At 42.7% G+C, this 15699-nt stretch overlaps 1 protein-coding gene, 1 long non-coding RNA gene and 1 other non-coding gene across 3 annotated transcripts in view; all 3 read right to left on the reverse strand.

Moving 5' to 3' along the window:
* LOC143277840 (tyrosine-protein kinase Fer-like) overlaps positions 1 to 15699 on the reverse strand; it is a 65804-nt gene that overhangs the window by 12849 nt on the left and 37256 nt on the right. The window contains 5 exon segments of the mRNA XM_076582754.1: positions 711 to 862; positions 2940 to 3063; positions 4370 to 4583; positions 11548 to 11727; positions 15014 to 15217. Coding sequence (XP_076438869.1) covers positions 711 to 862; positions 2940 to 3063; positions 4370 to 4583; positions 11548 to 11727; positions 15014 to 15217 — 874 coding nt within the window.
* LOC143277841 (uncharacterized) lies at positions 5418 to 8069 on the reverse strand. Its single transcript, XR_013053792.1, has 2 exons — positions 7185 to 8069; positions 5418 to 6496 (listed from the first exon to the last, which is right to left on the reverse strand). It is a non-coding gene; the product is annotated as an uncharacterized LOC143277841 (long non-coding RNA).
* LOC143278169 (5S ribosomal RNA) lies at positions 8709 to 8827 on the reverse strand. Its single transcript, XR_013053854.1, has one exon. It is a non-coding gene; the product is annotated as a 5S ribosomal RNA (ribosomal RNA).

Here is a 15699-nt window from a genome sequence, read left to right on the forward strand (position 1 = left end):
CAATACAATACAACACAACACAACACAAGTAATACGTTACGATACCATACAATACAACACAACACAAGTAATACGTTACGATACCATACAATACAACACAACACAACACAAGTAATACGTTACGATACCATACAATACAACACAACACAACACAAGTAATACGTTACGATACCATACAATACAACACAAGTAATACGTTACGATACCATACAATACAACACAACACAAGTAATACGTTACGATACCATACAATACAACACAACACAAGACAAGTAATACGTTACGATACCATACAATACAATACAACACAAGTAATACGTTACGATACCATACAACACAACACAAGTAATACGTTACGATACCATACAATACAACACAATACGCTATGATACCATACAATACAATACAGTTTCAGTTTCAGTAGTTCAAGGAGGCGTCACTGTGTTCGGACAAAACCATATACGCTACACCACATCTGCCAAGCAGATGCCTGACCAGCAGCGTAACCTAACGCGCTTAGTCAGGCCTTGAGAAAAAGAAAAAAAAGAAAAGAAAAAAAAAGGGGGAATAAATAATAGATAAGCTTACATAAATAAATAAATAAATAATAATTACAATATAGAAAAAGGTAGTAGTAATAATAATAACAAAATAATAATTAAAAAAAAAACAAAAAAACAACACAACACAACACAAACACGTGTGCTGACCGAAGTTGAGGGCCTCAGGCGCGGTCCACTTGATGGGGATCTGCTTCATGCCTTCAGACACTGTGTACTCCTCCTCCTCCCGGGACATGCCGAAGTCGGAGATCTTGATGACGTTGCTGTCCCCAACTAGGCAGTTCCGTGCCGCCAGGTCCCTGCAACGGGTGGCCACAACGTCCATGGTCCTTAGGCAGCCAGCGCTTCACGTTCTGTTGTGATGCTAAACTTCAAATTGTTCAAAACAGCTTCGCGTTCTGACTTTTGTGACGTCCAAAATCAAACTATTGAAAATGCTCCATGTTCTATTGTGACGTCCAACTTCAAACTATTGTAAATGCTTCACATTCTATTGTGAGGTCCAACTTTATCGAAAACGTTTCACGTTCTGATTACTGTAATGTCCAATTTCAAGCTATTGAAAACACTCCAAGTTCTATTGTGATGTCCAACTTCAAGCTATTGAAAACGCTTAACGTTCTCACTATTGTGACGTCCAACTTCAAACTGTTGAAAATGCTTTACATTCTCTTGTGACGTCCACCTCCATCACCTTTCTCACATTCTACTGTGACGTTCAATTTCAAACTACTGAAAAACACTTAACGTTCTGACTACTGTGACGTCCAACTTCAAACTATTGAAAATGCTTGACGTTCTATGATGACGTCCACCTCCATCACTTTCCTCAACTCCCCTCATCCCCCCAACCCTTTCCCAGTATGCCTTATTCTGACCTTGAACTTAAAAAAAAAAGAAAAGGATTAAAAAAAAAAAAGAAGCCCCCCCCACCCCCCCACCCCCGCCCTCTCCCCACCCCTCACTCCTAACCTAAGACTCCTTCCCACCCCCCACCAAACAAAGGCGTCAGTGCGTTATCTGAGGATGCCTTACCCAAAGAGTTATCTGAGGATGCCTTACCCAAAGAGTTATCTGAGGATGCCTTACCAAAAGATGCCAACCCCTGTCGAGTGTTTGTAGGAACAATCAGGAAATTCAGTAGGAACATTCCGAAATGGGTAAGACCCCAAGCCACATCAGCTTGTTCCTGCCTTGCACTCTGTAGCTTTAATCCACCGAGCGCAGACGCTGTCTGACCGAGATGCAACTTGATTTAGCCGTGTTCTCTCTTGTTCGGGCAAACGACTGAGCTAAGTATTGGTCCACTCGATACTGCTTTCAATGTACACACGCACGCGATTAGCTGAGCGTCATCACGTGAGGCCAAAGTTAGTAGTGACTGCCCTGGCCTCCTTCCTGATCAAGAAGCCTTGAGCGTCTGGGTAATGTTACGAAAGGAAAGTTTTTTTGTTTTTTTGTTGTTGTTTTTTTGCTATGTCATTCATCTTTATGCTGAGCGCAGAGCTGCAGTCATTTCCAGCCCAGCCATGTTACCATTGTCTTCTACGTTCGCTGACACCCCCCCCCCCCCCACCCTTTTTTTTTTCCCCCTCAACACTGTATCTTCATACTATATCACATCACATCACTATTACAAAGACCTCTCTGATCGCTGTATCTTCATACGTTTACACATCACATCACTATTACAAAGGCATATCTGATTGCTGGGTTTTTTTTGTTTTTGTTTTTTTGCTGTTGATTATTTTACTTCTTTCCTTTTTTCTCTTTCCAATGAAAAAGTTCATGTGAGGCAGTAAAAAAATAGGAAAAGGGGAGAAGAGGGGGGTGGGGGGTGGGAAAAAAAAAAAAAAAAGAACGAAAGGAAAGTATTATTACCATACTATGTAGTTGAAAATGAATTCGTCAGAATGATGGGCGCCATAGCCGAATGGTTAAAGCGTTGCACTTTCGATCTGAGGGTCCCGGGTTCGAATCATGGTGACAGCGCCTGGTGGGTAAAGGGTGGGGATTTTTACCATCTCCCAGGTCAACATATGTGCAGACCTGCTAGTGCCTGAACCCCCTTCGTGTGTATATGCAAGCAGAAGATCAAATACGCACGTTAAAGATCTTGTAATCCATGTCAGCGTTCGGTGGGTTATGGAAACAAGAATATACCCAGCATGCACACCCCCGAAAACAGAGTATGGCTGCCTACATGGCGGGGTAAAAACGGTCATACACGTAAAAGCCCACTCGTGTGCATACGAGTGAATGCAGAAGAAGAAGAAGAAGAAGAAGAATTCGTCAGAACAATTTTGATGTTGGTGTAACGGCGATCCAGCGTAACAAACTACAGAGCAATCGCAACAGTCTGGCATCTCTGCTCACCTGTGGATGCAGCCCCTCTCCTCCAGGTAGGCCATGCCGCTAGCGGCGTCCACACACATCTGGGTCAGTTGTCGCCTTGTCTGCTGCTTGCCCTGCGTCCGCAGAAAGCCCAGCAGCGCTCCCCCTGCAAAGGCCACCACAACTGGCATTGAAGAGGTTAATTGCAAAACAAAAATAAGTCCACCACCACTGGCACTGAAGAGGTTAATTGCAAAACAAAAATAAGTCCACCACCACCAGCACTGAAGAGGTTAATTGCAAAACAAAACAAAAATAAGGCCACCACCACTGGCACTGAAGAGGTTAATTGCAAAACAAAAATAAGTCCACCACCACCAGCACTGAAGAGGTTAATTGCAACACAAAACAAAAATAAGGCCACCGCCTCTGGCACTGAAGAAGTTAATTGTAACACAAAACAAAAATAAGGCCACCACAACTGGCACTGAAGAGGTTAATTGCAACACAAAACAAAGATAAACCACTACCGGCACTGAAGAGGTTAATTGCAACACAAAACAAAGATAAACCACTACCGGCACTGAAGAGGTTAATTGCAACATAAAACAAAGATAAACCACTACCGGCAGAGGTTAACTGCAACACAAAACAAAGATAAACCACTACCGGCACTGAAGAGGTTAATTGCCAAAAACAAAGATAAACCACAGCCAGCACTGAAGAGGTTAATTGCCAAACAAAACAAAGATAAACCACAGCCGGCACTGAAGAGGTTAATTGCCAAACAAAACAAAGATAAACCACAACTGGCACTGAAGAGGTTGGCTGCAAAACAAAACCAAAATGAACCACAGCCCACCCCCACTGTTCCGTGAAGCAAGAGTCACCAGCGAAAACTCCACATGTCATTCACTGTTCTGCTGTTGTTGATCACATGTCTCTCCTCCAGCTTTCCATGCTGACTCACTGACCCACTTGTGTTCAAGCTTCATTACAAAAATGAAACAAACTAAAAAAAAACAACAAAAAAAACCCAACAAAAAACCAAAACAAAACCAAAAAAACACCCCACCAAACAATTGACCTACAAAAATCATACACAAAAAAATCACCCCTAATTACATAATGAAAATGTGCAAACTCTTTCACACACACACACACACACACCTAAAATTATGTAAAAAAGATTTGATGTGCCACCGAGAAGACAAAAGAAGAACACACATGCTACACACCCCACAAAAACACACACACGCACAACCACATACATTCTCTCTCTGAGCCCTCACACATGTGGTGCAAACTCCACACACCCCTCACACATACACATATACGCCTGCCACAAAAAGCACACACACCTGACACATACACATATTCACTTGCCACAAAAAGCACACACATACCCCTCACACACACACACACAACTCACCTGACACATAATCCACACACCTGACACACACACCACTCACCTGGCACAAACTCCATGACAATCATGACAGGCTGTCGCTGGGCAGCGATGCCGATGAAGGAGACGATGTTGGGGTGGTTGTACTGCTTCAGGATGCGGCCCTCCATCAGGAACTTCTTGCGCTGATCCTCCGACAGGGTGTCTTTACACGTCTTCACCGCCACCACCATGTTCTTCGGCACGTACAGCCCTTTGTACACCTCCCCAAAGTTGCCCTGCCACAGGAGGAAAGTGAGACTGACTCAAATGTCACAGATGACAAAAGAGGTCAGAAAGACATGACACGTGCGAAAAACAGGCCACATGAACATGCGTAAGAGTTCTGCACTCAAGCACTGTTCTGACAGTCAAAATTTGTCTCATTAACTCACTCAGTACGGCCAGTCCTCTCTTCTCCTCTACACAGACCCCTCGGATGTCCAGTGGGTGTCTGAATGACCCAACCTTTAGCTTCCGTTGTCAGAATTGTGGTATTCTTTGTCAACATTCACCTCTTCAGCATAAGAGCCTTCCGCTTGCAATATTTTGATGATGGTAATTGGGGTGAAACGCTGTTAACGTCGTCTCTTTCGCCGTTCGTATGGAGAGAGTTAAAGTGGTGTTCACGTTCCTACATATTACATACATTGCAAGGAAAGAAAACTAACTTTTACAGTATTTTCAGATGTGTATACACATAACTTGGATGAAAAACAGTATATTTACTGCTTTTTTTTGTTCCACATCAATATGGCAGGGAAGCCTGCCAAGGCTGTACACTTCCCAAGGATGAATGGGTCAAAAGCCAAAAAAACACATCAGACAAGGCACAGAACAAAGCTTGACAAGATGGCATCGACAGCCCGGCCAAAAGGAAATGAGTCACTGCTTGTAGCAATTCCGTTTAATTTAGCTGCTTGACTGGCTAGAGCAGGGCGGTCTTGGGTAGGCGTCTCATTACTGTCTTAGCCTTGAAACTTGGCCAAACAGAGCAATCTGACAGGCCCAGGTTTGCATCAGTTAAATTGGTACAGTATGTGACACCAAAACTGGACATTGTTGCTTAAGGGGGCGCTTAAGGTAGTTTTTGGGGCAATTTTGTTTCTCAGCTTCTATAGCAGCTATAGTCCTAAAATTTGGCACACTTCCAGTATATAATAATACCACTCCATGCACAAAATTTTACAGGTATACCTTCATTACAAACATTTTTATGTAATATTTTATTAATTATTTTTCTAAAAAACCCTGACGAATTTGGCCCCCTGCCTGAGAAAGAACTGTACATATTTGAGGTTCTACTCTTAATTTACTGATTTATTCTTAGACCATTCTGTGCATATAACTCATGAAATAAACTGAACAAACACCTTCTGGGACACAGCTGGTATGCTAGAATAAACTATTTTTTTTAATAACGTCTTTGACAGAATTATGATGATATGATAAAAAGTGTCATAGATACACTGATTTTGATACCTTATATGCACTCAGCAGGCAATTTTACATCAGTGTGCCAAATTTTATGTCAATAGCTTTTCTATATCCAAAGATACAAGGGGGCAAAGATCGTAACATGAACAAAAACAAAGATTTGAGAAAAACGGTTTCAAAGATTTTACTTTCTTTTTCAAGGATATCTGAGGATTCCCATACACTATTACATGAAATTACATAGCATGCAGCATTCTCAACATTCACATAAATCTGTAGATGTCACAGAAAGTGTCAGGAAACCTTCAGAATTCCCCAGCACCGTACACATGTCCCTCCCGTTCCTGCCATTCCTGCCGTTCCCTACGCCGAATTTCATCAGTTGTTTTTCTTCTGTCTTTCTGGGCTCTGGAACTCTTTCTGGTAGCACTTTTAACCCTGCTGATGTCTTCCTCCTCAGTATACTGTTCAGTGGTGCTGCTAAGTAGCTCCAATTCAACAAGGACATTCAAGAAGGCTGAAGATCCTTTGTTGAATTTTTGGACCGTCATGGCGAGGGCAGTGTCCACTGTTTGGAGGTTGGCCCTTCTTTCCTTGGGACACACAGACCACATCAGAGAGTGAAAACTCTCAGAGTTCTGTGTTTTGCCAGCTAAGCATCTTCTAAGCAGCTGGGGGTCTCCAAGTCCTTCCCTCCTTCATGCACAGCCAGCCGCTGAAAAACACAATGATGATGATTGAAAATGTTGTTTTTATGAATTAAAAAAGTAAAGAAATAAAAAAATGTCCCCAAGTACAGCCAGCTGCTGAAAAAATATAAAAGAAATATAAAGAAATAATAAAAAAATTCACCCAAGCACAGCCAGCTGCTGAAAAACACAATAATGACTGAGAAATAATCCTAAAGAAACTAATAAAAAAAAAAAACTCCAATAATTTTTTTTAAAAAAAAGGTTGAATCAAGTCCCCAGTTCTGCATTCTATTCAACCTGAAAAACAAAAGTTTTGAGCTGCAAAAGGAATACACTGGAGAAAAAATACTTATGTACTCATAATCAGTTTTTGTTCCTCTGTTCTCAGTGTAATTATCTTCACACATACACCCCCACACATCTCTACACTTTTGCATTATCCAAAGGATCATGGACTCGCATTCACACACTGAAACTTCCCTGTGCTTCTTCCAACACTTACAGTTACTCCCTAACCCCCTCTCCCCACCCCCACCCCCACTTCCATAACAAACCACCACACACACACACTCAAACACACACAGAGGCCTACAGTGATACACAGTTACTCCTCACTCCCCCCCACCCAACCCCTCACACACACACCACAATTACTCCTTCCTCCCACACAGATTACAGATTTCTGATCAACTGTGGGGAAAAATCACTCACCGGTTTGTTGCATTCCGGGCAAAGAATGCCACTAGCAGTGATCGACTGCAAACAGCCAAGATTGATGATCAGGTTCAGCTCATCGGAGGTGGGTGTGTCAACCTCTTCATCTTCCATCGGCTGGCTTGTCTCAGCTATGTCACTGTCATCATCACTAGAGAGAGTTTCCGTTCCGAGGCCACACTAGCACTGTACTGGACAGCTCTCAATGTTGATGGCACAGGATCGGCAGATCGAGATACATGAGTAGGCTTATCACTCAAGTCGTAGCCTCACCAGCTGACTGTTCTTGGCCCACTTCACTGCTTTGAACTACACTGCTTCTTCTCTTGCGACGTTTTGTGAACTTGTGTATTGTCCTGTACTTCTTCCCGACATGTTTCGGCATGATTAGTCACTCAAAACGACTTATTTTCGAAATGATAGTGAAAATTATTGTTGAACCGATCTCAATAGTGTAAGGCGGAAGCGTGGGTCGCCAAGGTTCAAAGCCAATCAGAGTAGCAGATGCGATCACGTGACTCGAAGAGCCAACCAGCAGTACGCATTTTGCTAGCTGGTACCATGCTTTCTGCACAACTGGGGGCTTGCAGGCTGTGTGTGAGCTACGGAAAGTAGGTCATCGAGAGAGAGGAGGTCATGAACTTGAAAACGAGTGGTTACACGCCACAATTGATGAAACCAAAATGTCCGTATCTATGGGCTGAAGTCGGCGATTTTTGTGATTTGATTGAAAGTTCTGGCAATTTTTCTGTGACACCTACCTTATGAAATAAACAAATAACCATATTTAGGGGTTGAAATGATGTAAAAGACTATCAGAAAGTGTTTATAGAGGCTTTATACTGGACAAAACTGCCATAATCCCCAAACACATTTTTTCATGATTTTTCACCAAATTTTCACCTTAAGTACCCCCTTAATGTCCAGCCAACAGGACCACCACACTAGAACTGGGAAACTTGTCACACATTCTGTGGCCTTTCATGCCCTGCTCCAATGATAACCTCAATTTCTATCCCCCTCCCTTTTCATGCTTGGGGTGAGTCCTGTCAAGGTCTTTGCTGTCAGCAGATTCAACGAGGCCTGTAGTTGGAGGGACATTTCCATTCTGGGGGAGGTGGCAGGGGTGGTAGAGAGGGGGGAGGGCGGAAGGGGGGGGGGACGCTCACTCTGTCTGGCTCTGTGACTAAGCCCTTACTGTCGACGGTAAGAGGTGTAATAAGCATGTTAAATCAGAGCAAGCACCACTGAACACCACTGAGGTGACTAAGCAGCAGTGCAGGATCTCCTACGGTGTGTGTCCTGGCAATCTAACACTGGTAGTTCCCTGTGGACTTCAGATGCTGGGACTGCAGCAGGTGAACCCGGGTGTAGCTGTGTAAAAGGGACTTGGAATGAGCAACAGTATCAGTATCAGTAGCTCAAGGAGGCGTCACTGCGTTCAGTCAAATCCATCTACGCTACACCACATCTGCCAAGCAAATGCCTGACCAGCAGCATAACCCAACGCGCTTAAAGGAATGCCAACAGCACCCGGTGTTCCCAGGCGGTCACCCATCCAAGTACTAACCAGGCCCAACGTTGCTCAACTTCGGTGATTGGGCGAGAACCGGTGTTTTCAACGTGGTATGGCCGTTGCCAAAAGTGGGAGGTGTTTCTCAGGACTGAGCTCCATCGGGTTAACACCTGGAAGGGTGCCACTTGCATGACTGTGCTTAGACTATCACCCACCCAAACCCTGCTCCGCCAAGAGGCATCTCTGCAGTGTGAGGGGTTTGTAGGGGCAGGCTGTGCAAGTCACCCTGAAGACATCTCTGCCCTGGGTGTGGAGACTTTCCCGTGGGCATTGTGAAACACAGAGTTCCCGTGTGTGCCCCACAACGCAAGCATCCAAGACACACCTCTAAAAGCAGCATGGGAGAAATGCCACTGAAACAGTGTAGATGATGGGGCGGCAAAAGAAGAAAAAATAAAGAAAACAAGAGAGGCAAGGCCTTCAAGACTCACTTGGGATAAATTAAGTCCCCTAGCATTAATTACAGAGTAATTTCCCTTTTTTACTATCTGCACCAAAACGTTTGCAAAATAAATAAAAATTCCATGCTTAGCAAAAGAAGTTCCTGTTTGAACAAAAAATGATAATAATGACTCCTCTTGTTGTTGGATCGGAATATCAGATCAAAGTGTCAAGTTTAGAGAAAACAAAAAATATAAATATAACAGTAAATGCAGTTTGCATATAATTAGGCTTCTTTTTTTTATTTTTTTGTGCCCATCCCAGAGGTGCAATATTGTTTTAAACAAGATGACTGAAAAGAACTGAATTTTTCCTATTTTTATGCCAAATTTGGTGTCAACTAACAAAGTATTTGCAGAGAAAATGTCAATGTTAAAGTTTACCACGGACACACAGACACACGGACACACACACACAGACAACCGAACACCGGGTTAAAACATAGACTCACTTTGTTTACACAAGTGAGTCAAAAACCCAACCAATAACAAAAAAACAACAACAACAATATAACACACACACACAAGGACCGCCCAACCAAATAAAAATGTCAACAGATTCAAACACGAAACCCTGTTCACAACTTTAAAAAAAAAAAAAAAAAAAAAAAAAAAAGTCAACCGCATAATATCACAATATATTGTCTTCACCGTTAAGCCCCTAAAAGCAAATAAAGCTAGGCTGTGCTGAGGATGTCAGCCATTCCGTTTAATTTATCATCCCCAGATATAAAAAAGTAATAATAAGATCAGTTTCAGTAGCTCAAGAAGGCGTCACTGCATTCGGACAAATCCATATACGCTACACCACATCTGCCAAGCAGATGCCTGACCAGCAGCGTAACCCAACGCGCTTAGTCAGGCCTTGAAAAAAAAAAAAAAAGAAAAAAAAAGGTGAATAAATAATAGATAAGCTTACACAAATAAATAAATAAATAAGTAAATAATAACTATAAAAAAACCCAAAAAAACCAAAAAACCCAAACAAACAATAATAAATAAATAAATAAGATAACAATGATGATAAATAAGCAAATAGATGTAAAACATGAAGACACACATTCACATATACACCCACACATGCATAACAGATATGCACCGAACATGCAGTTTCACAGATATGAAAGCACAGTCAAATACATATAAACGTACATGAGCTCCAACACACACACACACACACACACACCCACCACATATTAGAAAAATAAATAAATAAAAAGATTGAAAAATACCATCTCCTACCACAATGCCACTCCACATTTCCTGATGTTATGATGATATGGATACTTATATAGCACCAATTTTCAGTCACAGACCAAGCTCCAAGTGCTTTACAGACACACAGTCATTTGCACAACAGGCTGCCTACCTGGGTAGAGACAACTGACAGCTGCCACTAGGCGCTCATCATTCGTTTCTTGTACCATTCAATCAGTTTTCAGTCATGCACACACATATGCTCACACAGACGTTGCATTTTACGTGTATGACCGTTTACCCCACCATGTAGGCAGCCATACTCCGTTTTCAGGGGTGCGCATGCTGGGTATGTTCTTGTCTCCATAACCCACCAAATGCTGACAGAAACTACAGGGTCTTTTTCATGAGTATCATTTTGATGTTCTGCGAACATATACGCACCAAGTGGATTCAGGCGCCAGCATGTCTACACATACGTTGACCTGGGAGATAAAAAAAATCACCACCCTTAACCCACCAGCTGCGACGGTAATCAGACTCAGGAAACTCGAGTGAGAGTCCAGCGCTCTAACCATTTTACCACCACCCCCTCCCACTCCAGTTCCACAAAACCCTCTCCACCCACACCCACACGCCCCAACACCAGAGATGCCAACCCCTGTCAAGCGTTTGTAGGAACAATCAGGAAATTTGGTAGGAGCATTCTGAATTTGGTAGGAACACTCAGATTCCAGGCCGCATCAGCAAACAGGCACAGACGCTGTCCGACCGAGACGTAACCCGATTTGGCCAAGTTCTCTCTTGTCCAGGTAAACGATTAAGCTGATTGGTCCACTCAATGCTGTTTCAATGTGAACACGCACACAATTAGCTGAGCATCGCCAAGTGAGACCAAGGTCAGAAGTGACTGCCCTGGCCTGGTAATCGATAAGTCTAGAGCGTCTGAGTAATGTTACAACAGGAAAGCATGTGACCAGGCTACGTAGTTGAAAATGAGCTTGGAACAATTTTGACATTGGCGTAACAATAGAACAAACTGCGTTGATCGTTGATCGTTGATCGCAGTTTGTTCTGTTGTTACGCCAATTTCAAGCACAACAAAATACGGCAAAATTGTTACAGTTGACATCTCTGCAACACCTACATTTCCGATCTTCATCTCCAGGTGGATGTGGTCATTGAGGAGCTCCCAGTCCTCGCGGGGGACCGCCCTCTTCAGGATGGCCTGGGACTTCTTCGTCACCGGCTGACCGGAGGCGTGCTGCTGTCGTATCAGCTCCTGAATCGTAGGGTACGAGTCCTTCTCAAACCTCCATCCTAAATCCTGCACACACACATACACACACACACACACAAATCCCAAGATGAAAACAAAACAAAAAAAAATCCACAGGGAACTAAAAGCAACTCTTGATAGTAAATCCCAAGATTAAAAACCTAGACACCGTGCCACAAGCCTGTAACTGAAGAGTGAATAATGAATCCAAGTCCAGATGTCTTTGTTTTCCATGAAGAAGTGGAAGACGTGTCAAACAGTCTTGGTTTAACTGTTAACCTTACAAACTGCTCTGTGCTTGGGTTGGGGTGGTGCTTCTAAAAACCACCCATTGTTGCTCATGTTAACCATTTTGTTCCTCCAAAGAAGAAGTCAGTATGCACAGCAAGCTTGTCCAAACATTTTCTTGAAATTAGTAAATGATAATCCACGGGGGAGTAAAAGGAAATCTTGATAGTAAATCCCAGAAATGGAAAAGTGGAAAAAAAAAATCGTCTTGGTTTAACTTTTAACCTTACAAACTGATTTAAGCTTGGGGTGGGGGTGGGTGTTAGGGAGTGTGTGTGTCAGTTTAAAAATCTCTCACTGATGCTCACGACAGCCATTTTGTTCATCCAAACAGGAGGTTAGTATGCACAGCAAAACTAATCCAAACATTTTCTCAAAAACTGAGTGGAAAACTTTCAGGAAGCCAGTAACAAGGGGTAACAATCCACAGGGGAATCAAAGGAACTCTTGACAGTAAATCCCAAGATTACAAACTGGACGCCATATCATAAGTGCGAAGGGCTTACTGGATGGTGCAAGATGTGCTGTAACTGACTGAATTATAAATCCAATCCCAAATGTATTTTGTATTTTGTATTTCTTTTTATCACAACAGATTTCTCTGTGTGAAATTCGGGCTGCTCTCCCCAGGGAGAGTGCGTCGCTATACTACAGCGCCACCCATTTTAAAAAATTTTTCCTGTGTGCAGTTTTATTTGTTTTTCCTATCGACGTGGATTTTTCTACAGAATTTTGCCAGGAACAACCCTTTTGTTGCCGTGGGTTCTTTTACGTGCGCTAAGTGCGTGCTGCACATGGGACCTCGGTTTATCGTCTCATCCGAATGACTAGCGTCCAGACCACCACTCAAGGTCTAGTGGAGGGGGAGAAAATATCGGCAGCTGAACCATGATTCGAACCAGCGCGCTCAGATTCTCTCACTTCCTAGGCGGACGTGTTACCTCTAGGCCATCACTCCACATGTCTTCGGTTTCCATAAAGAAGTGGAAGAAGCATAATTAAAAAAAAATTTTTTTTAATGTCTTGGTTTCACTGTTAACTTTACAAACTGATTTGTGCTTGAGGCGGGGTGGTGGTTTTAAACTACTTTCGTCTTCTCCGCATAGGCGGGTAGTAGTTTGCACAAGACAGGAATCAGACCCCAGCTGGAGTCTGCACTAGTCAGTCATGGTTAAGCATGTGTAATTAAATCACCTATTATAGTGATTATGTTAACCATTTTGCTCCTCCAAAGAAGAGGTTAGTATGCGCAGCAGCAAGCCAGTCCAAACATTAAAAAAAAAAAAAAAAAAAAAAAAAAAAATGGTGAGAAAAAAATACCAGACATGGCCAATGAAGCCCAATAACAAAGGATAATAATCCACAAGGGACTAAAACGAAATCTTAACAGAAAATTCCAAGATAAAAATCTGGAAACTGTTCCACAAGCCTGCAATTAGAGAGTGAATAACATATTCAAACCCAAACGTTGTTATTCTAAATACTAAAGTGGAAAAGTACTAAAAAAAAAAAAAAAAAAAAAAAAAAAAAAAGCAAGCCTTGGTTCAACTTTTTACCTTCCAAACTGACATGTATTTGAGTGGGGGTGGGAGTTTGGAGCGTGGGTGTCAGTTTAAAAATCACCCATAAATGCTTATGTTAACCATTTGTTCTTCAAAGGAAGAGGTTAGTATGTACAGCAAGCTAGCAAGTCCATTTTCTCTGAAATCGGTAAGTGAAAAATATCAGACAAGGCCAATAATCCACCGGGGACTAAAAGGAAATCTTGATAGTAAATCCCAAAATTAAAAACTGGACAAGCCTGAAATCAGAGATTAGAGAGTGAATAAATATTCAAGCTAAGATGTCGTTGTTTTCAATAAAGAAGTGGAACAGTGTCAAAAAATCGTATTGGTTGAACTTTTAACTTTACAAACTGATCTGTGCTTGAGTGGGGGTGATGGTGAAGAGTGCGGGCTGGAGTTTTAAAGATCTCTCATTAATGCTAATGTTAGCCATTTTGTTCCTCCAAAGAGGAGGTTAGTATGCACAGCAAACTGGTCTCAACATTTTCTCGAAATCTGAATGGAGAAATGACCATACACAGCCCAAAGGGGGCCAGTAACATGGGATAATAATACACAGGGGGCTAAAGGGAACTCTTGATAGTAAATCCTGATATTACAAACTGGACCTGCACTATAAACCGAAGAGCTCTCTGGATGATGCATGATGCGCTATAATTGAGTGAATTATAATTAACCCAAACCCAGATGTCTTCGTTTTTCCATAAAGAAATGGAAGAGGTTAAAAAAAAAAAAAGAAAAAAAAAGAAAAGATTATTGGCTCAACTTTTAACTCACTCAGTACGGCCAGTCCTCTCTTCTCCTCTGCACAGACCCCTCGGATGTCCAGTGGGTGTCTGAATGACCCAAACTTTAGCTTCCGTCGTCAGAATTGTGGTATTCTTTGTCAACATTCACCTCTTCAGTGTAAGAGCCTTCCGCTTGTAATATTTTGATGGTGGTAATTGAGGAGAAACGCTGTTAACGTCGTCTCTTTCGCCGTTCGTATGGAGAGAGTTAACGTTACAAAGTAAGTTGTGCAAAGGGTGAGGCTGGAAACTAGGAGTGGAGGTTTCAGTTTATGCCAACCCAGTGCTGCTGAGATCGCTTACATGCAACCCTTCCCTGTATCAATCTCAACCACCGGCTGTATCCTTGCTACCCTACACACGGCTATGTGATGTTTATCAAAAGAAAGATCAAAGTTTGCTCTTTTGGGCAGCAAGTGTTGTTTTTTTTTCTTTTCCTTTTTTTTTTGTTCTTTATTTGTTTGATTTTGTGTGTGTTAGTTAATGATTTTTATAATGATATTTTGAAGTTATGCTATTTCACACTACAGTCGTCTCCATGGCTATGCAGCAATAGAAAAATAGGTCAGTCACTCCATGGAATAAAATGTTGACTATACCCACACACACACACACACACACAAACAGCACACATCAAATACACACACACACACAAACACAAACAGCACACATCACACACACATACACACCCACCTCTGTCTGCTGGATGATGAAGTGTTTGTGTCCCTCCCAGTAGACGGACAGGACGTACTGAGTCTCGTTGGTCTTGCGGTTCTTGCTCTCCCGCACCAGGTACGCTCCGTCCTCCGCCAGCAGTCGTTGCACCTCCTCCCGCGGCAACACGCCGTGGAACCACTCCTCGTCCTCTATGCGCCCCGACCCCACCGACAGGTTGTCCTGGGAGACAGGCAACAACACACACTTCTGTCATGAGAACCGCTTTTTATCATAGCAATCATCATGTCACTGACAGGTTGTCCTGGGAGACAGGCAACAACACACACCCCTGTCATGAGGACCGCTTTTTATCACAGCAATCATTATGTCACTGACAGGTTGTCCTGGGAGACAGGCAACAACACACACCCCTGTCATGAGGACTGCTTTTTATCACAGCGATCATTATGTCACTGACAGGTTGTCCTGGGAGACAGGCAACAACACACACCCCTGTCATGAGGACCGCTTTTTATCACAGTGATCATTATGTCACTGACAGGTTGTCCTGGGAGACAGGCAACAACACACACCCCTGTCATGAGAACCGCTTTTTATCACAGCAATCGTTATGTCATTGACAGGTTGTCCTAGGTAACAACACACACCCTTGTCATGAGGACCGCTTTTTATCACAGCAATCATTATGTCACTGACAGGTT

This window comes from Babylonia areolata, chromosome 35, assembly GCF_041734735.1.
Source record: "Babylonia areolata isolate BAREFJ2019XMU chromosome 35, ASM4173473v1, whole genome shotgun sequence".
In the NCBI taxonomy this organism is placed as follows: Eukaryota; Metazoa; Mollusca; class Gastropoda; order Neogastropoda; family Buccinidae; genus Babylonia; species Babylonia areolata.